The sequence below is a fragment of the Hypanus sabinus genome, chromosome 4 (genome assembly GCF_030144855.1).
Source record: "Hypanus sabinus isolate sHypSab1 chromosome 4, sHypSab1.hap1, whole genome shotgun sequence".
NCBI classification, from domain to species: domain Eukaryota; kingdom Metazoa; phylum Chordata; class Chondrichthyes; order Myliobatiformes; family Dasyatidae; genus Hypanus; species Hypanus sabinus.
Genome location: NC_082709.1, coordinates 186,090,936 through 186,116,262, shown reverse-complemented (window position 1 = coordinate 186,116,262; position 25,327 = coordinate 186,090,936). Strand labels below are relative to the sequence as shown.

The window sequence follows — 25,327 nt, the reverse complement described above, 5'->3', positions numbered from 1 at the left end:
ATTTCCACTTGGCATAATTTACTTATTATTATTTATTTATGGTTTTATATTGCTATATTTCTACACTATTCTTGGTTGGTGCAGCTGTAACGAAACCCAATTTCCCTCAGGATCAATAAAGTATGTCTGTCTGTCTCCCACTGAGAGATCTGACACCTAAGCAGGTTCATTTCCCAATACCAGATCAAGTACAGCCTCTCCTCTTATAGGCTGATCTACATTTTGTGTCAAGAAACCTTCTTGAACATACCTAACAAACTCCACCCCATCTAAACCTCTAGCTCTAGGAAGATGCCAATTGATATTTGGGAAATTAAAATCTCCCATCACGCCAACCCTGTTATTATTACACCGTTGCAGTATCTGTCTCCCTATCTGCTCCTCGATGTCCCTGTTACTATTGGGTGGTCTATAAAAAACACCCATTAGAGTTATTGATCCCTTCCTGTTCCTAGCTTCCACCCACAGAGACTCAGTCGACAATCCCTCCATGACTTCCTCCTTTTCTGCAGCCATGACACTATCTCTGATCAACAGTACCACACCCCCACCTCATTTGCCTCCTTCCCTGTCCTTTCTGAAACATCTAAAGCCCGGCTTGAAGTAACCAGTCCTGTCCCTGAGCCATCCAAGTCTCTGTAATGGCCACCACATCATATCTCCAAGTACTGATCCATGCTCTAAGCTCATTCGCTTTGTGCACAACACTCCTTTGCATTAAAATAGAGACATTTTAAACCATCAGTCTGAGTGCGCCCCTTTTCTATCACCTGTCTATCCTCCCTCTCACACTGTCTACAAGCTTTCTCTCTTTGTGAGGCTCCTCTTCCTCAGTCTCTTCAGTTCGGTTCCTACCCCTCAACAATTCTAGTTTAAACTCTCTTCAGTAGCCAGGATATTTGTCCCCCTGGGATTTAAGTGCAATCTGTCCTTTTTTTACAGGTCACACCTGCCCCAAAAGAGGTCCCAATGATCCAGAAATCTGAATCCCTGCCCCCTGTTCCAATCCCTCAGCCACGCATTTATCCTCCACCTCACTCTATTCCGATACTCACTGTTGTGTGGTATTAATCCCGAGGTGACTACCTTTGCGGTCCTGCTTCTCAACTTCCTTCCAAACTCCCTGTAGTCTGCTTTCAGGACCTCCTCCCTTTTCCTGCCTATGTCATTGGTACCAATATGTACCATGACCTCTGGCTGTTCTCCTTCCCACTTCAGGATATCGTGGACACGATCAGAAAAATCCTGGACCCTGGCACCTGGGAGGCAAACTACCATCCGTGCTTTTTTCCTGCGTCCATAGAATCACCTGTCTCACCCCTGATTATAGATTCCCCTGTCACTGCTGTCATCCTCTTCCTTTTCCTACCCTTCTGAGCCACAGGGCCAGACTCTGTGCCACAGGTGCAGCCACGGTTGCTTCCCTCAGGTAGGCCGTCCCCCCCAACAGTACTCAAGCAGGAGGACTTATTGTTAAGGGGGATGGACTCAAGGTTACTCTCTAGTATCTGACTCTTGCCCTTTGCTCTCCTGACTGATACCCACTTATCTGTCTCCCCAGGTCCCAGAGTGACTACCTGCCTATAGCTCCTCTCTATCACCTCCTCACATTCCCTGAAGGTCATCGAGCTGCATCTCCAGTTCCGTAACACGGTCCCTAAGGAGCTGCAGCTTGACACACCTGGCTGAGAGTCTCCCAGAATTCCCACACCTGACACCGAGCTCAGAAAACCAGCCTCACACACATACTTCCTGTCTTTATTCTACTCAGGCAAGCTGCCTCGGCTCGACCCTTTAACGCCGAAACCCCGTTGAACCAAAGCCTTCCTACTCTGTCTCCCTCTACTCCATCACCCGCTCCTCTGACTCCCGCTCTATAAAGCTGTCTCCTTTTAAACTCTTCTTGCTGTTTTCACTGGCTGACATCCGCGTGCTTGTGCAGTCGTGCCCCGATCTCGTGCTTAATGTTAGATCTCCTGGAAAGGGCTGAACAATTCAGATTGGTTGAACCAAACCAACCGCATCTTTCCTTGGTTTTACACAGGTTGAAAGGCCGTCACAGTTCATCCAGGGCTACCGGGTGCTGTTCCGTCAAATCTCTGGCCTTCCTTCCCCGTCATCCTGGCAGTTGATGGAGGTGAAGGTACCGACAGAGCGCAGCACTGTCCTATCCAACCTGAAGAAAGGAGTCAGCTACGAGATGAAGGTGCGCCCATACTTCAACGAGTTCCAGGGGATCGACAGTGAGTCAAAGACAGCACGCACTAATGAAGAAGGTGAGTACTTTAACACCAATTGTACCTCAAATGGAGTTGCCTGCTGTCTTTAACTACTTCCTGTGCTAGTGCAAAGTTCAAAATTAATTTGTTATCGAATATATGTCATAGTATACAACCTTGAGATTTGTTTGCCTGTGGGCAGACTTGTGACTATAATAGGATCAATGAAAGATGAACCATTGTTCCCTGGTATGTGTTCAAAGCAAATTATCTTAGTACTTATATGTCACCATCTATAACCCTGAGATTCATTTTCTTGTAGGCATTCACAGTAGAACACAGTAGAATCAATGGAAAATTACACACACACACGAAGACTGACAAGCAATCAATGTGCAAAAATGAACCATCTGTGAAAATACAAAAAGAAATAATAATACCAAGAACATTAGTTGTAGAATCCTCAAAAGTGAGTCTATAGGTTGTGGAATCTGTTCAGACAAGGTGAGTGAAGTTGGCCATGCTGGTTCAGGAGCTTGATGGTTGATGGGTAATAATTATTCCTGAACCTGGTGGTATGGGACCTGAGGCTCCTGTATCTCCTTCCTGATGGCAGCAGTGAGAAGAGAGCATCCCTGGGAGTCTTTGATGATGGATGCTGCTTTCTTGTGGCAGTGCTGTTTGTAGATATGCTCAATAGTGGGGAGGGCATTGGGGAGGACCTCTTTAGAGCAGTCACAACGATCCCATTCCCTGCAGTCCACAGGCAATGCAGTGGCACCACTAGGAGAGATTTTCCTTTACAGTGACGGCAAAATAGGTTCATTTCTAGAGGTAAGCCACAAGCTCACTGAATAGGGGAGTGACCTCAAGCAATTGAATGGTCTACCCCTGCTTGTGATTATTGTGTTGGTAGAGCATATCACCAGTTCATCTGCCAATGAATGACTTTTGCACTATATACGCAAAGGCTTGGCAGGAAAAAGATATGCTTAATGATGGTTTGCATTGTGTACATGGACCACTGCTGGTGTGGTGTATGCCAGGAGTTTGGAAAGATGAATGAGGAACTCATTGAAACCTACTGGATACTGAAAGTCCTGGACAGAGAATCAGATTCAGAATCAGATTTACTATTATCGGCACATGCCATGAGATTTGTTATTTTGTGGCAGTAGTATATTCCAATACATAATAGTAATAAACTATAAATTACAGTAAGATGTACATATGAATTAAATTTAGTGTAAAAAGAGAAAAAATAGTGAAGTAGTATACATGGGTTCATTGTCCATTCAGAAATCTGATGGTGGAAGGGAAGAGGTATGTGTGTGTGTGTGTGTGTTCGTTCAGGCTCCTGTACCACCTCCCTGATTGGGGCATATCCTGGGTGACAGGGGACCTTAATGGTGGGTGGCACATTTTCAGGCATCACGTTTTCAAGGTGTCCTCCACACACTAGAGACTCGAGATCATGATGGAGTTGGCTGAGTTTACAACGTTCTGCAGCTTTTTCCAATCCTGTGCAGTGGACCCCCCCCCCCCCCCCCATACCAGAGGATGATGCAACTAGTTAGAATCCTCTCCAAGGAACACATGTAGAAATTTGCATGACTTGTTATGTCTTTGATGACATACCAAGTGTTTTCAAACACCTAATGAAATATAGCTGTTGTCTTGCCTTCTGTGTATTTGCATCAATTTGTTGGGCCTAGGATAGATCTTCAGAGATGTTGACTCCCAGGAGCTTGAAAGTGCTCAGTCTTTCCACTGCTGATCCCTCGATGAGGACTGGTGTGTGTTCCTTTGACTTCTCTTTCCTGAAGTCCACAATCACTTCTTTCATCTTACTGATGTCGAGTGCGAGGTGGTTGTTGTGACATCATTCAACCAGCTGATCTATCTCACTCCTATACACCTCCTTGGCACCATTTGAAATTCTGCTAACAATAGTTACGTCATCTGCAAATTTACAGATGGTTTTTGAGCTGTGGCTAGCTATGGGTGTACAGAGAATAGAGCAGTGGGCCAAGCATGCATCTTTGAGGTGTGCCAGTACTGATTGTTAGCGAAGAGGCAATGAGGGTGGTGAATTTGTGGAATTTGCAGACATGGATGGCTATAGAAACCAAGTCATTGAATGTATTTAAAGTGAAGGTTGATAGGTTCCTGATTAGTAAGGGTGTCAAAGGTTACGGGCAAAAGGCAGGAGAATGGCATTGAGAGTGACAGGCATCTGTGTCAATGAATTCCTCAGATTCTCCATCCTCTAGCTAAAGAAATTCCTCTTCATCTCTATTCTAATGGGATATCCTTGTATTCTGAGGCTGTGCCTTCTGGTCCAATACTCCCCCACTGTTAGAAGCATCTTCTCTACCCCCACTCTATCTCAGCATTTCAATATTCAATGAAATTTCCACTCCTTTTTCTAAACCCCAGCAAGTAAAGGGCTAGAGCAGGCATGGGCAAACTACGGCCCGCGGGCCATATGCGGCCCGTTAAGCTTTTTAATCCGGCCTGCAGAACTTGATGAAATTATATTAATAAACCTTGTTAACGTTTTTTTTTCCCCGCAATTCTGGCGTTTTCCCAATAGATGACGCAATCTATATACATTTGTGGCGACCCATTTCCTGGCGCATCCGAACCGGCTCACAATTAGCCAGCGTTCCGGCTAAGGGAGATAGCCTGCGGGGATTTGCGAGCACAGAGTTTTGGAGCCTCTGCGCCACGGGGGGGGGGGGGGTGCAGGTTGAGGGAGGCTTAAAAGTGAGGCTGGGGATTTCGAATAAAGTTTTTTTCTTCGACTGCAGTTACCAACTCCGTGTCCTAATTTTAGTGCTGCATGTAGCACGCTGCTACACATTGACCTTTGTTGAGGTGCAGCGTATTACTCCACATTTGCGCTTTACTCTTTGTTCGGCTCGACCTATTTGTGTGAACAGGCGTTCAGCGTCATGAACATCAACAAAGCCAGCCACAGATCCAAGTTAACTGACCAACACCTCAGATCCATCCTGAGAATCGCCACAACAAAACTAAATCCAGACTGTGATGCGCTGGCTAAAAAGGGAGACCAACAACACTGTTCCCACTGAAATTAAAAATAAGTTTCTTCGTTGTGTTATGTAAAAAATGCATTTGAAAATATTTTTTTGAAAATATTTTGTTACATGTCATTTCTGTCAAGTGATGGACATGAGTAGTGCGCAGGTGCATGTATGTTCTCAAAATAAAAAATGCGCTCCAGATCAAATAACACGCTCCGCAAACTGGCGCACTGTCACTGTTCTGTCTTTGTGCTGGTCGTTGTTGAGTTTTGGCACAGGGAACAATTGAATAAGAAGGAGCAGGACAAGTAGACCTGCATCTCCTACCGTTTTTGAAATAAAGACAGGCAGGAGGAGAGTGATGATGATAATATCTTGAAGGATAACAGAATTTTCAGTGCTTTAAAATAACTGTTACTATTAAAAAAGCTGTATTTTATTCATTTAATTTTCAGTGTTTTAAAAGTCATTTCAATAAATAGCTAAATGCCATGGGACTTCAAAGACAGATATTTTGTTGTAATGCATTTGTTCATTTTCAATTGAAATTAAATCACATGTTTTCTACATATCCCATGATATTTTATTTTCTCTTATGAGGTGTATTACCGAAACACTCCGTCCATCTGCTCCTGGTCCGGCCCCCCTGTCAAATTTTAGATCCCTTTGTGGCCCACAAGTCAAAAAGTTTGCCCACCCCTGGGCTAGAGCCATCAAGCTCCCCTCATATGTTCAGCCTTTCATTTCTGTTTCATTCTTGTAAACTTCCTCTGGACCCTATCCAATGCCAGTACACCATTTCTTAAATAAGGGGCCGAAACTTGTTCACAATACTCCATGTGCCACAGTGTAGGGGCATTGTGTATGAACTGAGCCTCAAGTCTTTGGACGCACAGCTTATGACATTGCAATGCCTTGCAGTTTGTTTCCCTTCAGGATTCCCAGGTGCGTTTCCAATTCCTGTATTTTAATCTGCACCACTCCCCATTCTCCACAAGTACTGCACATTGACAAAACCTGCCAACTCCACGGCCACCACATTCACTGCTGAGAGAGTGTAAAAAATGGTTCTGTCAATACCTGACCTTGCTCAACCCCTGCACAAAAGTGAGTTATGCAGTTTGCACTTAATTATTCTCTCCACAGTTTGCTTTCCCCAGTGCCTCCCTCTCTCTCTCGCTCAAGTCAAGTCACTTTTATTATCATTTTGACCATAACTGCTGGTACAGTACATAGTAAAAATGAGACATTGTTTTTTCAGGACCATGGTTTTACATGAAACAGTACAAAAACTAGACTGAACTATGTAAAAAACAACACAGAAAAAAGCTCCACTAGACTACAGACCTACCCAGGACTGCATAAAGTGCACAAAACAGTGCAGGCATTGCAATAAATAATAAACAAGACAATAGGGCAGTGAGGTGTCAGTCCAGGCTCTGGGTATTGAGGAGTCTGATAGCTTGGGGGAAGAAACTCCACACCTTGCATTCCCCACTGCCGCTCTCTCTCTTGCACTCTGCAGCTTGCTTTCTCTCTCTCTCTCTCCCCCCCAACAGCCTCTCTTCTAATTTACTCTCTCTTGCTCTCCACAGCTCACTTTACCCACTGCTGCTCTCTCTCGCTCTCCACAGCTTGCTTTCCCCATTGCCCCTTCTCTCTCTCACTCTCCACAGCTCACTTTCCCCACTGCCTCTCTCTCTCGCTCTCCACAGCTCACTTTCCTCATTGCCTCTCCCTTCTCATTTACTCTCTCACTCTCCTTTGCTCTCAGTAGCTCACTTTCCTCACTGTCTCTCTTCTCTCTCACTCTCTCTTTATAATTCTTATCCATCTTCCATTTGATATCTTTCTTACTGTTCCTTATCTTTCTCCTCTGACTCTCCTTTCATTTTCCTCTTTCTCTCTCCCACTCTCCCCCTCCTTCTCATGTCTCATTGCCCATCTCCCTCTCTCTCTTCCCTCTGTCTCTCACTCTCTAACATCCTCTCCCTCGCCCCCTCATTCCATCTCTCTTCCCATCCCTCTTTTTAACTTTCTCTCTCTTACCTCTCTCCCTCACTCACTGAATCCCTCTCCCTCTCTCTCTCTGTTGCCCCATTCCTGATCTCCCATCCCCGTTTCACCTTCTCCTCTCTCTCATCGCCATTCCTTCCCTCTCTCCTGTCTCGTAAATTGACAAATTGATTTATTTTCGTCACATGTCCCAAAGTCCAGTGACCCTCTCATTATCCATTCTCACTAATTTCAGTAGTCTCTTGTCTCCTCTCTTTCTTCTTATCCCCTTCTCATTCACTCCTTCTCTCCACCACCTTTCTCAATGGAGCCTGGTTGACATCACCCCTTCTATTTCTCCATCCTACACAATAAACGATGTCTGACACCTCAGGGATAGGTTTCTCTTCCTGAGGCCTTTGGCTTGCCTAGGAAGTGGCAAAATGGCTGCCTGTGGTTGGGATGCTGGGTTCAGCAGTAACTATTATTTTCACAGCACATCCCGGGGAAGATGCGGAATGTTGGAATTATTGACTTGTCCGGATTTATCAGTAAGCTTTCTGTTCACACCAGCGGTGAGGGAAATAAAAACCCAACCTCAGAGGCAAGGACAAGGTGTTAGAGCACAGAACAGTACAGAGTAGTTCAGGACCTTCGGCCCACTTTGTTCTGTCGACCTTTATCCTAACTCTTAATCAAACTCTTCCCTCCCACATACCTTCCATTTCTCTATCATCCATGTGCCTTAGAGTTTCTTAAATGCCGCTCATGAATTACCTCTATTACCATCCATGACAGTGTGTTCTATGTATTCACCACTATCTGTGTTAAAAAAAATTACCCCTGACATGCCCCCCTAAACTTTCTTCCAATCACCTTAAAATTATGCATCCTTCTATTTGCCATTTCTACCCTGGGAATAATCAGTGGCTGTCCACTCTTTTTATGCCAATCTAACATCTTCTAAGTCTTTGTCAAGACACCTCTTATTCTCATTCTCTCCAAAGAGAAAAATGTTAGCTTGCTTAATCAATATTCAGAAAGCACGCTCTCTAATCCAGGCATCAACCTGGTGAACTTCTTACTGGTGAAAACGCTGTGTCACTTGACAACCCACCACATCACCTGGCAGCATATTCCATACACCTATCACCCTCTGTTAAAAAAAACTTACCTCTGACATCCCCCCTACATTTTCCTCCAGTCACCTTAAAATGATACCTCCTTATATGAGTCTTTTCTGCCCTGGGAAAATGCCTCTTATCATCTTGTAAACTCTATCAAGTCACCTCTTATCCTCCTTCACTCCAAAGAGAAAAGCCCTATCTCACTCAACCTATCTTCAAAAGACATTTTCTCTAATCCAGGCAGCATCCTGGTAAACCTCCTGCTACTGAACATATTTAATAATAACTCCGGAATCGTCCTAGAGCATCAGGGTCATTGACGTGGGTTTTTGCAAATTAGACAAAATGAGGAATTTTATATTTAATGAAACCCGTAGCTCATTTTATTGAACTCCAAAACCTAAACACAAAATCACACTAAAAATCCTCACGTTACCATGTCGTCATGTCTGACCAGCCTCTTAAAGCGAAACCCCAACTCAATGTTGATGATAGTGACTTATGCTATTTACTCCCAATTTTGTTACCATACAGCCTTAGTCTCCATCTTATCAAAATCAAAGTCAAGGTTATTGTCACATCCAGAGGTGCAAAGAAAAGAAGTACTTGCAGCAGCAACACAGGCACATAGAATCATATAAGCAGCTCTTGCAAGAAAAAAGCATAAACTAAATACAAGAATGTCTGCCAATGCAGGAAATCCAAAGCAAAATAGTGGTGGGACTCAGCAGGTCAAGCAGCATCTATGGAATTGAATCAACAGAGGACCTTGTGGGCTGAGACCCTTGTTCAGGACTGAGTTAAATACATTTTAAAAGAAAGAAACACAATTAGAATAAAAGAAAGCAAAGTCCATTTCATTACAAAGTGGAGAAAGTGGTCATAGTGTTGCTGTACTGAGGTAGCAATTGGGGTCATGAAGATGGGTTCAAGAAGGGAAGAAGCATGTCCTGAACCTGGTGGAGCTGGACTTCAGGATTCGGTAGCTCCTGCCCTATGTTAGCTGTGTGAAGATGGTGGAGATTTTTGATGAAGCCTTTGCCTTTTTGAGTTAGAGCTTCCTGTAGATACACCAATGGTGGGGAGGGACATCCCCATGAAGTCCGGTGCTCTCTGCAGCTTCCTGCATTCTTGCTCATTTGAATTGCCAGAGGAGACCATGATGCTTCATGGTTGCTTCAATCAGGTTGCTTCCATAACCTTTGTTCTTTCCATCCTTCCTCCTATCAATAACTTATCAAGGATCAATCGCAGGACTCTGTAGAGAGTGGTGCGGACAGTCCAGCACATCCGTAGATGTGAATTTTCCACTATTCAGGACATTTACAAAGACAGATGTGTAATAGGGGCCCTAAGGATCGTTGGGAACCCGAGTCACCCCAACCACAAACTGTTCCAGCTGCTACCATCCGGAAATGGTACCGCAGCATAAAAGCCAGGACCAACAGGATCTGGGACAGCTTCTTCCACCAGACCATCAGACTGATTAATTTATGCTGACAAAACTGTATTTCTATGTGATATTGACTGTCCTGCTGTACACTCTATTTATTATAAATTGCACATTGCGCATATAGACGGAAAAGTAACATAAAGATTTTACTTTACTAACTCAATTCATTAGTCCTGACGAAGAGTCTCGGCCTGAAACTTCGACAGTGCTTGTCCTTATAGATGCTGCCTGGCCTGCTGTGTTCCACCAGCATTTTGTGTGTGTTGTTGTGTAAAGATTTTTACTCCTCATATATATGAAGGATGTATGTATTAGAGTCAATTCAATTCATTTATAAAACAATTAAATGGCTCCGTAGTATGATAAGTTTCTAAAACTCTCTGCTTAACTGAGCTGGTACGCAGGTTGAATTGATAACTGTCTTCCTGTGCACAGCTCCAGGAGCACCGCCCCAGTCAGTGACCGTGCTGACTGTTGGAAACCACAACAGCACCAGTATCAGCGTGTCCTGGGATCCTCCCCCTGCAGAGCAGCAGAATGGAATCATACAGGAGTACAAGGTAGGCTGGAGGGTATGGACCAGTCTCGGTTAGCATTGATGTGGGCTTCAGCTGGTACCTGGGTGTCGTCTGCCACTCAGGAGTCTATCTTGTTCTCCTCTAAATGATCTTCATACACCTTACTGAGTCTTTATAAGGCATTGGTCAGATTGGACGGAGTATTGTGAGCAATTTTGGGCCCCTTATTTGGGAAAAGATGTGCTGGTGTTGGAGTGGGCCACAAGAATTTTCCCAGGTATGAAAGGGTTAACATATGAGTAGTGTTTGATGGCTCTGGTCCTGTCCTCACTAAAGTTCAGATGACTGAAGGGGGATCTCATTGAAACATATCAAATATTGAAAGGCCTAGATAGAGTGGATGTGGAGAGAATGTTTCCTATAGTGGGGGAGTCTAGGGTCGGAGAATACAGCCTCAGAATAGGACAGCAATTGACAACAATGTTGAGGAGGAAATTCTTTCACCAGAGGGTGATGAATTTGTGTAATTTGTTGTCATAGACAGCTGTAGAGGCCAGGTCACTGGGTATATTTAAAGCAGTGTTTGATAGGTTTTTGATTGGTAAGGGTGTCAAAGGTTATGGGGAGAAGGGGAGGAGATGGTTAATAAATTAATTATGATTGAATGGCAGAACTGACTTGATGGGCTGAATAGCCTAATTTTGCTACTATGTCTTATGGCATTATTGCTTATAAGCCACTGTCTTTTTATTATCTCCATGATTGGGTGAGTTTCTTCTGGGTATCTGGTTTCCTACTACATTCCAAGTTTAGGGTTAGTAAACTGTGGGCATGTTGTTTGGTGTATGGTGACACTGTGGCCTTGTTCATTATCCCTTCTCTCCCCGTCTCCTTCCTTCAGTACTTTCCCAACCAGCACAATAATTTGCTTTCATCCCATTTCCTCCAATGCCAATAAGCAATCTCAAACAAGAGAAGTTTCCAAGTGCCTTAATGGTGTAACTGACAGTGAAATGGGGGCACCACACACAAAAGTGCTGGAGGAGCTCAGCAGATCAGGCCTCCGCTACAGAGGGGAATACACAGTTGACATTTTAGGCTGATACTCTTCACAACATTCAAAATTCTAAGTTAATCTATTATCAAAGTATGTATATGCCACCTGAGATCCATTTTCCTGCAGATCTTCACAGTATACAATAGAATGAATGAAAAACCATGCACGAAGACTGACAAACAACCAATGTGCAAAAAAACACATGCTGTGACTGCGACTGTTATTTGATTTTAATTACACAATGGATTGGAAGTGATGGAGGGTCCTGAAGAAGGAGCTTGGCCTGAAACGTCAACTATTTATTGAGTTCCATAGACACTGCCTGACCTGCTGAGTTCCTCTAGCATTTTGTGTGTGTTAAACTGAAGATCAACAAGGATAGTCAAAGACTTTCAGACATCAGAGTTGCGTCAATAAATGCCCTGTGGTTACAAATGCCCTCACATCTTTCAATTCCAGGCTCTCAACTGAAGCACAAAGAGCATAAGAAAATAGTTCAAGTCCAAGCTCAAGTTTCAAGTTTAATTGTCATTCAACCATTCTTGAATATAGCTGAATGAAACAGTGTTCCTCCCGGGACAAGGTGCAAAACACATTACCAACAGCACACAGCACAAATAGCACATACGGTTATGATTTCAGAGAAACTTACAGTTACAACGAGAAAAAATAATAATATAGTCGAAGTCCCTGAGTTCTCCTGGTTCAGCTTGTTGTTCCACAAAGTGAACACTGTGGGAGGGGCCAGCCCCCAAGCGAATAAGAAATTCAGCAGCACACAGCTAGCTCCAGCATCTCCTCCATCAGCGACCACCACAGGTAACTCTGAGGAATGAGGAAATTGTCCACGCAACACAGCTACCCTGCTTTTGGTCTCGCCAATGAACCACTGAGCCAAACTTGCAGACTTTTACATTACCAATGTCCAATTGGGTCTTGCGATCACAATAAAAGCATCCAAGGCAGTAACTCGCACCTTTTTTTTGAACTGCACACCATCACAGTACAACAGTATGTAACAAGTTCAGATGACAACACAACAACGGTACACAATGTCCGGGTGATAACACAGCAGCGGTACACAATGTCCGGGTGATAACACAGCAGCGGTACACAATGTCCGGGTGACAACACAACAACGGTACACAATGTCCAGGTGATAACACAGCAGCGGTACACAATGTCCGGGTGACAACACAACAACAGTACTCAATGTCCAGGTGACAACACAACAGTGGTACACAATGTCCGGGTGATAACACAACAGCGGTACACAATGTCCGGGTGATAACACAGCAGCGGTACACAATGTCCGGGTGATAACACAGCAGTGGTACACAATGTCCAGGTGACAACACAACAACAGTACTCAATGTCCGGGTGACAACACAACAGTGGTACACAATGTCCGGGTGATAACACAACAGCGGTACACAATGTCCGGGTGATAACACAGCAGCGGTACACAATGTCCGGGTGACAACACAACAACGGTACACAATGTCCGGGTGACAACACAACAGTGGTGCACAATGTCTGGGTGACAACACAACACTGGTACACAATGTCCAGGTGACAACACAACAGTGGTACACAATGTCCAGGTGATAACACAGCAGCGGTACACAATGTCCGGGTGACAACACAACTGTGGTACACAATGTCCGGGTGATAACACAGCAGTGGTACACAATGTCCAGGTGACAACACACCAGCGGTACACAATGTCCGGGTGACAACACAACAACGGTACACAATGTCTGGGTGATAACACAGCAGCGGTACACAATGTCCGGGTGACAACACAGCAGCGGTACACAATGTCCGGGTGATAACACAACAGCGGTACACTATGTCCGGGTGACAACACAACAGCGGTACACAATGTCCAGGTGATAACACAGCAGCGGTACACAATGTCCGGGTGACAACACAACAGCGGTACACAATGTCCGGGTGATAACACAACAGCGGTACACTATGTCCGAGTGACAACACAACAGTGGTACACAATGTCCGGGTGATAACACAGCAGCGGTACACAATGTCCGGGTGACAACACAGCAGCGGTACACAATGTCCGGGTGACAACACAACAGTGGTACACAATGTCCGGTGATAACACAACAGTACACAATGTCTGGGTGACAACACAACAGTGGTACACAATGTCCGGTGATAACACAACAGTGGTACACAATGTCTGGGTGACAACACAACAGCGGTACACAATGTCCGGGTGATAACACAGCAGCGGTACACAATGTCCGGGTGATAACACAACAGCGGTACACAATGTCCGGGTGACAACACAACAACAGTACACAGTGTCCGGGTGACAACACAACAGTGGTACACAATGTCCAGCTCCATTGTATCTAGCAGTTCATTGATGAGAGAGACCTGCAGAACTTGCTGTCCCCTGCACCCAAACATAAAGGATATATACAGGAAAAACAAATACACCCCTGACTGGACCCGCAGCGTGCCGCCATCTCACCAGAAGAGCAGTAGGAATAGGTCAGTCAGTGTCTCAGACCTGGGCCTGCCATGCAATATAATCATGGCTGATTTACCTTAGGCTCCAAGTTCTGTTCTGCAGGTTGGAGCAGAACTGTCACTTTTGAAACCAGGAATTCCGGAAGACGGTCTTGGCCTGAAATGTCAACTGTTTATTCATTTCCATAGAAGCTGCCTGACCTACTGAGTTACTCCAGCATTTTGTGTTTGTTGCTTTGGATTTTTAGCATCTGCAGACCTTCTCATTTTTATGAAGGTCTTTCCCTTTTCTGGATATAATAATTTGGACTTATAATCATAAGGCCTTAAGAGATAGGAAGAGGATGCCATTCAGTCCACTGAGTCTGTCCCCCATCATGGCTGATTTATTATCCCTCCGAATTTCATTCTCCTGCTTTTTCCCAGTAAACTTTGATGTCCTGACTAATCAAGAATTTACAAACTCTGCTTTAAATATGCTTAACGATTTGATCTCCACACCTGCCTGTGGCAACAAATTCCATAGGTTCACTATCCTCTGGCCAAAGAAATTCCTCCTCAACTCTGTTCTAAAGGGATATCCTTCTATTCTGAGGCTGTGCAAACTTCAGCATTACATCCTTTGCACTGCTGCTCTGCACTTTCTCTGTAACTGTAACACTCTGTTATTGCTTTTCCCTTGTACAACTTCAACTCACTGTTCTATGTGAATGATCTCTCTGAATGGCATGCAAGTCAAAAAGTTTTTCACCGTACCTCAGTGCAGGTGACAATACCATAACAATTTACCAACTCCAAAGAGATGGAAGACGCTAATCCAACCATACAATGCTGATCAATGAAGTATGCAGTCTGATTAAGCTGGAATGTGTGGCGACGCTTGTGGGCTGACCCTAACAGATCCTTGGGTGTGCAAATGATGCATTTCCCTGTATGTTCTAATATACAGTACTGTGCAAAAGTCTTAGACACACACATATATATATATATATATATATATATATATATAGATAGGGTGCCTAAGAATTTTGCACAGTATGGTATTTGTCAAAGTGGAGTTTGTAAATCTGGTGGAAGCAAAGGAAATTGGGAATGGTGAGGGTGCAGCACCATGGATGGGGTGTGAGACAGGTGGCAGAGAAGCAGTGCAGGGGCAGGGGGTGGTGTGGGTGCAGACACACCCAGTCCTGAGATGCCACGTAAGGTTATTTGGTTCCAAACAATTGGTTTATTGCAGAATTATTAGAATCTGCAATCATCCATTACAGATTGTCTCTCTGGTGCTTCTTGCTCCCTCCCCTCTCCCTGCTCCCTTCCCACTCTCAGTCCATAATAAAGACCCATATCAGAACCAGGCTTATCATCACACAAATGTCATGATTTTTTTTTTTGCAGTAGCAGTAAAGTGCAATACATAAAATTACTACAGTACTGTGCAAAAGTCTTAGGCACCCGAGCTATACCTGATTCTGATTCTGAAAAGCCGTAGAAAGTTTGAGACATACAAAGTAAGTGCTCAATGAAGCTAATACATTACCTTTATTGGAGTGGAACGATAACAGAAGACCATTCATCCTATTCCATACTAGCTACATTATAATTCATGCAGTCTCTTTCCCCTTCTGATCCTGCAAGTTTATTTCTATCAAGTGTCACTCCAATTTCATTTCACACTCTATTTTTTATTTATTTATTGAGATGCAGTGTGGAATAGGTCACACCACCGAACTAGCCCCTGATTTAACCATAGCCTAATCATGAGACAATTTACAATGACCAATTAACCTACAAACCAGTATGTTTTTGTGTGAGTACAGTGAGCACTCATTGGAAACCTACATGTCATGGGGAGAATGTACAAATTCCTTACAGGCAGCTGCGGGAATTGAACCTGTACTGTAAAGTGTTCTGCTAACCACTATGCTGCTGTGCCGTTCTACTCATTGACAGAAAGATCCAGAGATAAATTAAATGACGAGCCACTCCTCCACTCCTCCCATATCTGCCAAAAATCTTAAATCTTTGTCCCTTAGCCCTTGCACCAACATCTTTTCTTTGTCCTTCACATCTAAACCAATCATGATCATGCCCGCTTATTAAGTCTCACACTTCAAACTCCTATACTTTAAGACCATAAGATCATAAGACATAGGAGCAGAATTAGGCCATTCAGCCCATCGAGTCTGCTCCACCATTCCATCTTGGCTGATCTCAGATCCCACTCAACCCCATACACCTACATTCTCACCATATCATTTGAAGCCATGGCTAATTAGGAAACCATCAACATTGGCCTTAAATATACCCATGGACTTGGCCTCCACCTCTGACATGCCCCCTCTACTCTCCTGCATTCAATGCAAAATTATGCCTTCATTTCTGATGGCATAATTTCTCCCCTGGGAAGAAGACTCTAGCTATCTCCTTATTCATGAGGGGTATAGGTAGGTAAATGCAAGCAGACTTCTTCCACTGAGGTTGGGTGGTACTGCAACCAGATGTCATGGGTTAAAGGTGAAAGGTGAAAAGTTGAAGGGGAGCATGAGGGGAAATTTCTTCACTCAGAGGTAGGTGAGAGTGTAGCTGTCAGCTCAAGTGGTGGATGTGATCTTGATCTCAACATTTAAGTTTGGAAAGGTACATGGTTGGGAGAGGTATGGAGGGCTATAGTGCTGGTGTAGGTTGATGGGACAAGACAGTTTAAATGGTTTGGCATTGAATGGATCCTGTGCTGTAGTTTTCTATGATTCTATAAGTATCTACTCAATCTATGCCTCTTATCATCATGTATATCTTTATCAAGTCACCTCTCATCCACCTTTGCTCAAGAGAGCTTGCTCAGCCTTGTCTCATAAGTCATTCAGAGGTCTTTCTGGCAAATATTTCTCATCGTGTAGTTTCAATTTGAGTCTTAACACACCAAGTAGTAACATAAGTTCACCCACACTAGACTGATATTAAACCACACACTGTACCTGCATCCAACAGAACTTACACACTGTCCCACATGAGGAAGAAAGATGTCTTTCTTTAATAACACTCTCTGAAGGAACTCAACATGTCATGTAGCATTTCTGTGAGGGGAAGGAACTATTGAAGTTTCTACCTTCCTCTCAAAACATCTAAAACATTGATAATTCCTTCCCTCCCCCATTAATGCTGCATGACCCACTGCGTTCTTGCAGTTTGTTAAAAAAATATTTCCTCTTGTGGGACAATATGTAGTAAATGTAGATACAGCAAGGTGCTTTAATATTAGTCTGGTGTGGGTGAGCTTATATTACTAATTGTAACCACATGACGGAAAAGATTTGCCAGAAAGATCCCGGAATGTCTTCTGAGGATAAGTTGAGAAAGCTGAGGCTTTTCTCCCTGGAGTGAAGGAGGATGAGAGGAAACTCAATTGAGGAGTGTAAGGTAAGTACTCACTGCTAATCAGCTTGTGCAGGGTGGTCACTGCTGCATCCTGAAATGTCTTGTGTCTTATGATAACAGGTTGTGCGAGATGAGGCTTTGGAGGGAAGGAGGATGAGAGGTGACTTGATAGAGGTGTACAAGATGATGAAAGGCATAGAATGCATGATCGGCCAGAGACTTTTTCCAAAGGCATAATTTTAAGGTGATTGGAGAAAAGTATAGGGGGCCAGAGATAAGTGTTTTACACAGAGAGTGGTGGGTGAGTAAAATGCACTCCATCCAGGTCATGCTCTCTTCTCACTGTTGCTATCAGCAATCAGAGTCAGGTTTAATATCACCGGCATATGTCATGAAATTTGTTGACTTTGCAGCAGTAGTACAATGCAATACATGATGATAGAGAAAAACTGTGAATTACAGTATCAATATAAATATTAAATAGGTAGTGCAAAACAAGGAAATGATCAGGTAGTGAGGTGGTGTATATGGGTTCAATCTCCATTCAGAAATCGGATGGCAGGGGGAAGAAGCTGTTCCTGAATCACTGAGTGTGTATCTTCAGGCTTCCGTACCTCCTTCCTGACGGCAACAATGAGAAGAGGGCATGACCTGGGTGATGGACACCACATTTATGAGGCACCACTCCTTGAAGATACCCTGGATACTACAGAGGACCGGTGCCCATAATAGAGCTGACTAATTTTACAACTGTCTGCAGCTTACTTCAATGGCTCTGCAGTAGACGCCCCCCACCCCACCAGATGGTGATGCAGCCAGTCAGAATGCTCTCCATGGTACATCCGTAGAAATTTGAGACTGCTTTAGATAGCAACCAAACATACTCAAATTCCTAATGAAATATAGCCACTGCCTTGCCTTCTTGGAGATACAAGAGGAAAAAAGACTTTTCTTTAAAAAAAAAGTGTGATAAAGGAACTCAAGTACATTTATTGTCAAAGTATGTGTACAGAATTCATTTCTGAGATTCGTCCTGCTGCAGGCAGACACAAAACAAAGAAACACCATGGAACCTGTTCCTAGAAAAACATCAAACTCCCAACACAAACACAAAAACAGAACAAATTGTGCAAACGACAAAAAGCAAGCAGACGAGACATAGAATATAAACATCAAGCGTGGCGTCCAGGAATATTCAGTTTAGTTCAGTTCTGCACTGTTAGCCGATTGCAGGACGCAGAGCCAGTCACCACCAAATAATCTGATCAAACTACTCAAAAAGCAAAAGAAAGTAACCAGAATCTAGTAACATATGCAACATGAACCTGAAAGACCTCAAAATCACAGCCATGAACCTCATCAGTCAATCCTTGCGATGTGGAACCCCAGGCCCCTGCACTTTCCTCCACAGCAGCTAGTGAGAGTGAGAGGAAGGCCGGGCAAACACAGGGAGACGGCGTTGGACACCCGCCTCATTCTCATCAACTTCAACCGCCTGTCCTCTGTTCTCGTCCTCATCAGCTTCAATCAGAGAGAAGCAATGGAGTCCACAGCCTCGAGCCTCACCGATCAATCCTTGTGATGTGGAACCCCAGGCCCCTGCACTTTCCTCCAACAGCAGCTAGTGAGAGTGAGAGGAAGGCCGGGCAAACACAGGGAGATGGCACTGGACACCCGCCTCATTCTCATCAACTTCAACCTTGCTCAACACCTCAATCAGAGAGAAACAGTGGAGCCGATAATGAGCTCGGGCCCCTTCTGCGGGCTTCCAAGCATCTAGACCACACAATCTGCTCCCTACCTCACCGAACGAACTCGGAGACACAAAGCGCCAGATCACATCATCATCATCATTATGTGCCGCGTCGTATGAATTGGACAATGGTGATTTTTGCATGATCACAATTGTTCCTTTCAAATTTTTCTACTGAAGTGGTTTGCCATTGCGTTCCCCTGGGAAACCCCCAGCCATTATCAATACTCTTCAGAGACTGTATGCCTGGCATCAGTGATCACATAACTAGTGCTCGTGATGTACACCAGCTGCTCATACAACCATCCACCACCTGCACCCATGGTTTTACGTGACTTTGATCGGGGGGCTAAGCAGGTGCTACACCTTGCCCAAGGGTGACCTGCAGTCTAGTGGATGGAAGGAGCACTTCACACCTCCTTTGGCAGAGACTTATCTCCACCCCATCACCCATAAACAGACCATCAAAATGGAAATCACAGTTTCCAGCTTAGTGATAGAATCATATTTGAAAGAAGTCAAAAAAGTAATTTTGCGAGCTGGGCAGGATGTTGTCTTTTATCGCATTGCTTGCTGATGCTGACTTGAACAGCGGGTTGTGTTTCATTTCAGGGAGGGGAAGGAACTGTGGAAATTTCAACCCAAAATATTGATAATCCCTTCATCCCCACTAATGCAGCCGGACCCATTGAGTTCCTCCAGCTAGTTGATTGCTGCTCTAGATTACAGTGTCTGCAATCTTGTCTCTCTATGTTTGTCTTTAATTTCTCTGTGAAACACCAGATTGTTCTAAAAGCCCAGCTGACTCACAGCCCTTAGAGGAGGGAATCTCCCAAGCCTATCAAGTCTGGCTAAAATATGACCCTTAAAATAGGTTTGAATATCAACCGTGTCTGTAGTTCACGGGCGGCAAGGGGTAAACAATAAACCTATGACTAGATACATCTCCATCCTATGCAAAAAGGAAAGAAAATAATCCCTTTAAAATAGCTTCAAAGCCCCTGGGTCAGCTTGTCTGGAGGTCAGGGGCCCGATGTCTGCGAGTCTGGTCCAGGGACAAGAGGTTGAAGGCTTAATGTCTATAAGTCTGAGAGTCTGGGGCAAGGGACTGGAGGCTGAAGGCAGCCTGTCCTGGGGTTGGAGGCCTGTCTGTATGTGTGAGGGGCTGTCCGAGGGTGGGAAAGGGGCTTGTTAACTGTTGTTGTCTTGTTCTGATTTGTTCATCAGAGTCAGAAACAGAATCCTGTATAATATCACAGACGTACATCAGGAAATTTCCTGTTTCAAATCAGCAGTACATTGCAATGCAGAACCTATGAATTACAGTGTGCAGTATTGTGCAAAAGTCTTAGGCATATATACAGTACAGTATATAGATAGGGTACCTCAGTTGCACAGTACTGTATTTGTCAATGTGGAGCAGAGAACTAGTTTGCATATCTGCTGGGAGCAAAGGATGTTGGGAATGGTGAAGGTGGAATGCCACAGGAAGGGTATGGGACAAGTGGCAGAGAAAGAGTGCTAGGGGCATGGGATGGCACAGGTACAGTCACACTCATCCTGAGACACTAGGCAAGGTCATTTGATTCCAAGCAATTGGTTTATTGATCATTACAGAATATCTCTCTGGTGCATCCTGCTCCCTCCCCTCTCCTTTCCCCTTTTCCTAACCATGCTTCCCCTCCCTCTGCCCCCTTCCCACGCTCAGTCCACAATAGAGACCCATATCAGAATCAGGTTTATCATCACTCACATATCTCATGAAATTTGTTTTTGTGGCAACACTACAGTGCAATACATAAAATTACTACAGTATTGTGCAAAATTCTTACGCACCTTGGCTATACACATGTACCTAAGACTTTTGCACAGCACTATGTACAAAATTAAAGTAAATAAGTAGTGTGAAAAGAGAACAAAAATAGTGTGGTAGTGTTTGTGGATTAGTTGATTGTCCATTCAGAAATCTGATGTTGGAGGGAAAGAAGCAGTTCCAAAACAGATTGTAGTTGCTGCTTGTGTTGTTCTGTTGAACATTGTGGATATGCATTGTTGGTGCTGGAATGTGTGGCAATACTTCTGGGCTGCCCCCAGAACATCCTTAGGTGAATTGCTTGTTAATGCAGATGGCACATTTCACTGGATGCTGTGATGTAGACGTGCTAAATAAATCTGAACGTATAACTCTCATTCCTCACATCACCTCAGAGATGAAGGGCGATGATTGATAAAGAATGCATAATCACCAGGTTCTTGCTTGCCTCTGGGTTTTCAGTTCAGGTGAGGATTGATGAGTCCCACAGAATTCTCTTATCCTTCTTTGAGACATTTTTTGCACAACAAATTTAGGAAGGACAGAATTTTGCACTTAAAGGAAATCAAGGGAAATCGAGTTACAAAGTGAATAAGAATTGGGGTACAGTAATGTAGCAGTTAGCATAACACTTCACAGCAGCCAACCTTCACTGGGTATTGAAAAGGCTGCCATTGTGGTCACTCACTACAGACGGAGGGCACCTATGCCAAATCTGTGAGAAATTCATATGAACCTTACGCACATCGTTTTCCAGTGCCCTGCTTTAATTGCTGCCCAGAATTCACTGTGAGATCTAGAAGGTGATCTTTGTAGAAATTGTGGACAGCTTATATGTTGTCTCTTGAGACGCAAAAGGCTATAGGTGCTGGAATTTTGAGTATCAGCATGGCATGGTAGTGTAGATTTTAGAGTAAACATTTGTGCATTCCCTAAGTGACTGCAGATTTCTGATGAATGCTCCAGGATTCCTCCCACATTTCAGGAATGTATGGTTAGGGTTAGTAAGTTGTGGGTGTGCAATGTTGGTGTTGGAAGTATGGTGATAGTGGGTAGAAATGGTTAATCAGTGGGGAATTGCTCCAGATATAAGACCCATTATAAGTTGGGGGACTGTTTCATCGTGCACCTCAGCTCCATCTGCCAAAAGCAGAACACCCTGCTAGCCAAACATTTTAATTCTGATTCCCATTCCTGTTCCAACTTATCAGTCCATGGCCTACTCTTATACCAAGATGAGGTCACCTTCAGGATGGAGGATCATCAAATTTTCCTTGTAGTAAAGAAATATTTTCCCTCCCACTCCCATCTTCTGCTATTCCTTATTCTGGCCTTTTATCTCTTCTCATCTGCCTATCACCTCCACCGGGTCTCCTCCTTCCCTTTCTCCAATGGTCCACTCTCCCCTCCCATCAGATTCTCTCCTCTCCAGCCCCTTACTTTTCCCACCCAACTGGCTCACCCATCACCTTCTAGTTATCCTCTTTCCACCCTTTTATTCTGGCATCTTGCCCCTTACTTTTCAGTCCTGATGAAGGTCTTGGCCTGAAAAGTTGACTGTTCATTCTTTTCCATAGATGCTGCCTTAGGTAGAAACATAGAAAACCTACAGCACAATACAGGCCCTGCGGCCCACAATGCTGTGCCGAACATGTCCCTGCCTTAGAAATTACTAGGCTTCCCATAGCCCTCTATTTTCTAATCTCCATGTACCTATCCAAAAGTCTCTTAAAAGACCCTGTTGTATCCACCTCCACCACCATTGCCAGCAGCCCATTCCACGCACTCACCACTCTTTGAGCAAAAAATTTACCCCTGACATCTCCTCTGTACCTACTCGCCAGCACCTTAAACCTGTGTCCTCTGTGGCAACCATTTCAGCCCTAGGGAAAAAGCCTCTGACTATCCACACTATTAATGCCTCTCATCATCTTATACAGCTCTATCAGGTCACCTCTGATCCTCCTTTGCTCCAAGGAGAAAAGGCCAAGTTCACTCAACCTATTCTCATAAGACATGCTCCCCAATCCAGGCAACATCCTTGTAAATCTCCTCTGCACCCTTTCTATGGCTTCCACATCCTTCCTGTAGTGAGGCGACTGGAACTGAGCACAGTACTCCAAGTGGGGTCTGAGCAGGGTCCTATATAGCTGCAACATTACCTCTCGGCTCCTAAAGTCAATACCATGATTGATGAAGGCCAATGCACCGTATGCCTTCATAATCATAAAGTCAACCTGGGCAGCTGCTTTGAGTGTCCTATGGACTTGGACCCCAAGATCCCTCTGATCCTCCACACTGCCAAGAGTCTTACCATTAATACTATATTCTGCCATCATATTTGACTTACCAAAATGAACCATTTCACACTTACCTGAGTTGAACTCCATCTGCCACTTCACAACCCAGTTTTGCATCCTATCAGTGTCCCGTTGTAGCCTCTGACAGCCCTTCACACTATCCACAACACCCCCAACCTTTGTGTTGTCAGCAAACTCACTAACCCATCCTTCCACTTCCTCTTCCAGGTCATTTATAAAAATCACAAAGAGTAAGGGTCCCAGAACAGACCACTGGTCACCGACCTCCATGCAGAATATGACCTGTCAACAACCACTCTTTGCTTTCTGTGGGCAAGCCAGTTCTGGATCCACAAAGCAATGTCCACTTGGATCCCATGCCTCCTTACTTTCTCAATAAGCCTTGCATGAGGTACTTTTTCAAATGCCTTGCTGAAATCCATATAAAGTGTTGAGTCACATCCTCACAAAATTCAAACAGGCTTGTAAGGCAGGACCTGCCCTTGACAAAGCCATGCTGACTATTCCTAACCATATTATACCTCTCCAAATGTTCATAAATCCTGCCTCTCAGGATATTTTCCATCAACATACCAACCACTGAAGTTAGACTCACTGGTCTTTTATTTCCTGGGCTATCTCTACTCCCTTTCTTGAATAAGGGACCAACATCTGCAACCCTCCAATCCTCCGGAACCTGTCCCATCCCTTTGGCAAAGATCATCGCCAGAGGCTCATCAGTCTCCTCCCTTGCCTCCCACAGTAGCCTGGGGTACATCTCATCCGGTCCTGGCAAGTCATCCAACTTGGATAAGTTGGCTTTCCTCTTTCCTAACATCTGCATGCTCAAGCTTTTCAGTCAGCTGCAAGTCACCACTACAATCACCAAGATCCTTTTCCATAGTGAATACTGAAGTAAAGTATTTATTAAATACCTTTGCTATTTCCTCTGGTTCCATACACACTTTCCCACTGTCACACTTGATAGGTCCTATTATTTCATGTCTTATCCTCTTGCTCTTCACATACTTGTAGAATGCCTTGGGGTTTTCCCTAATCCTGCCCACCAAGGCCTTCTCATGGCCTCTTCTGACTCTCCTAATTTCCTTCTTAAGCCCCTTCCTGTTAGTCTTATAGTCTTCTAGATCTCTAACATTAACTAGCTCTCTGAACCTTTTGTAAACTTTTCTTTTCTTCTTGACTAGATTTATTACAGCCTTTTTCCAGCAAGGTTCCTGTACCCTACCATATCTTCCCTGTCTCATTGGAACATATCTATGCAGAACTCCACACAAATATCCCTTGAACATTTGCCACATTTCTTCCGTACTTTTCCCTGAGAACATCTGTTCCCAATTTAACCTATTGAGTTCCTCCAGCATTTTGTATGTTTTGTGGATTTCCAGCATCTGTAGATGTTCTTGGGCTTATAATATGATGGGGTATAAATCTGAGGTAGTGGGAGGAAAGCATAGTTGAGATGTCAGAGGTAGTTTTTTTACACAGAGTGTGTTAGGTGTATGGACTGTGCTGCCAGGGGTGGTGATAGAGACAAGGCAGATACATTAGGGACATGTACGTAGTTCTTAGATAGGCACCTGGATGCTAGAAATACGGAGGGTTATGTGGGGGGGGAAGGATGAGTGTAAGGAACAGCTCAACATCTTGGGCTGAAGAGCCTGTACTGTTGAATGTTCTATAACACTTATGGATTGCCGCCAGTGGATCCTTGGACTGTGTAGACCATAGGCACAAATGAAAGATTTCACTATATGTTTTGATGTATATGGGAGACATCAAAATAATCAAGCTTATCTTCATCTTTATACTCAATGACAGAATGAATTTGAGGAGCCATATAAAAGCAAGGATGTTATGTTGAGGCATTATAAGTCACTTGGAGAACTGTGAGCAGTTTTGGGCTCTTTATCAAACAAAGCTGTGCTGACATTGAAGAGGGTTCAAAGGAGGTTGGTGAAAATGATTCTGCGATTGAAAGGCTTGTCATACAAGGAACATTTAATGGCTTTGGAATTCAGAAGAATGAGGAGTGACCTCATTGAGACCTATTGAATGTTAAAAGGCCTCAATAGAGTGAATGTGCAGAGGATGTTTCCTATAGTGGGGGAGTCTAGGACCAGAGGACACTGATAGAGCGGATGTGGAGA

The 25,327-nt window shown here is 44.1% G+C and overlaps 1 protein-coding gene across 5 annotated transcripts in view; it reads left to right on the top strand.

The window, feature by feature from the left end:
* robo2 (roundabout, axon guidance receptor, homolog 2 (Drosophila)) overlaps positions 1-25,327 on the top strand; it is a 596,210-nt gene that overhangs the window by 446,335 nt on the left and 124,548 nt on the right. For all 5 annotated transcript variants that reach the window (XM_059969002.1, XM_059969005.1, XM_059969004.1 and 2 more), the window contains exons 15-16: positions 2,045-2,276; positions 10,280-10,404. In XM_059969002.1, the coding sequence (XP_059824985.1) occupies positions 2,045-2,276; positions 10,280-10,404 (357 nt within the window). The remainder of the gene's footprint in view (positions 1-2,044; positions 2,277-10,279; positions 10,405-25,327) is intronic.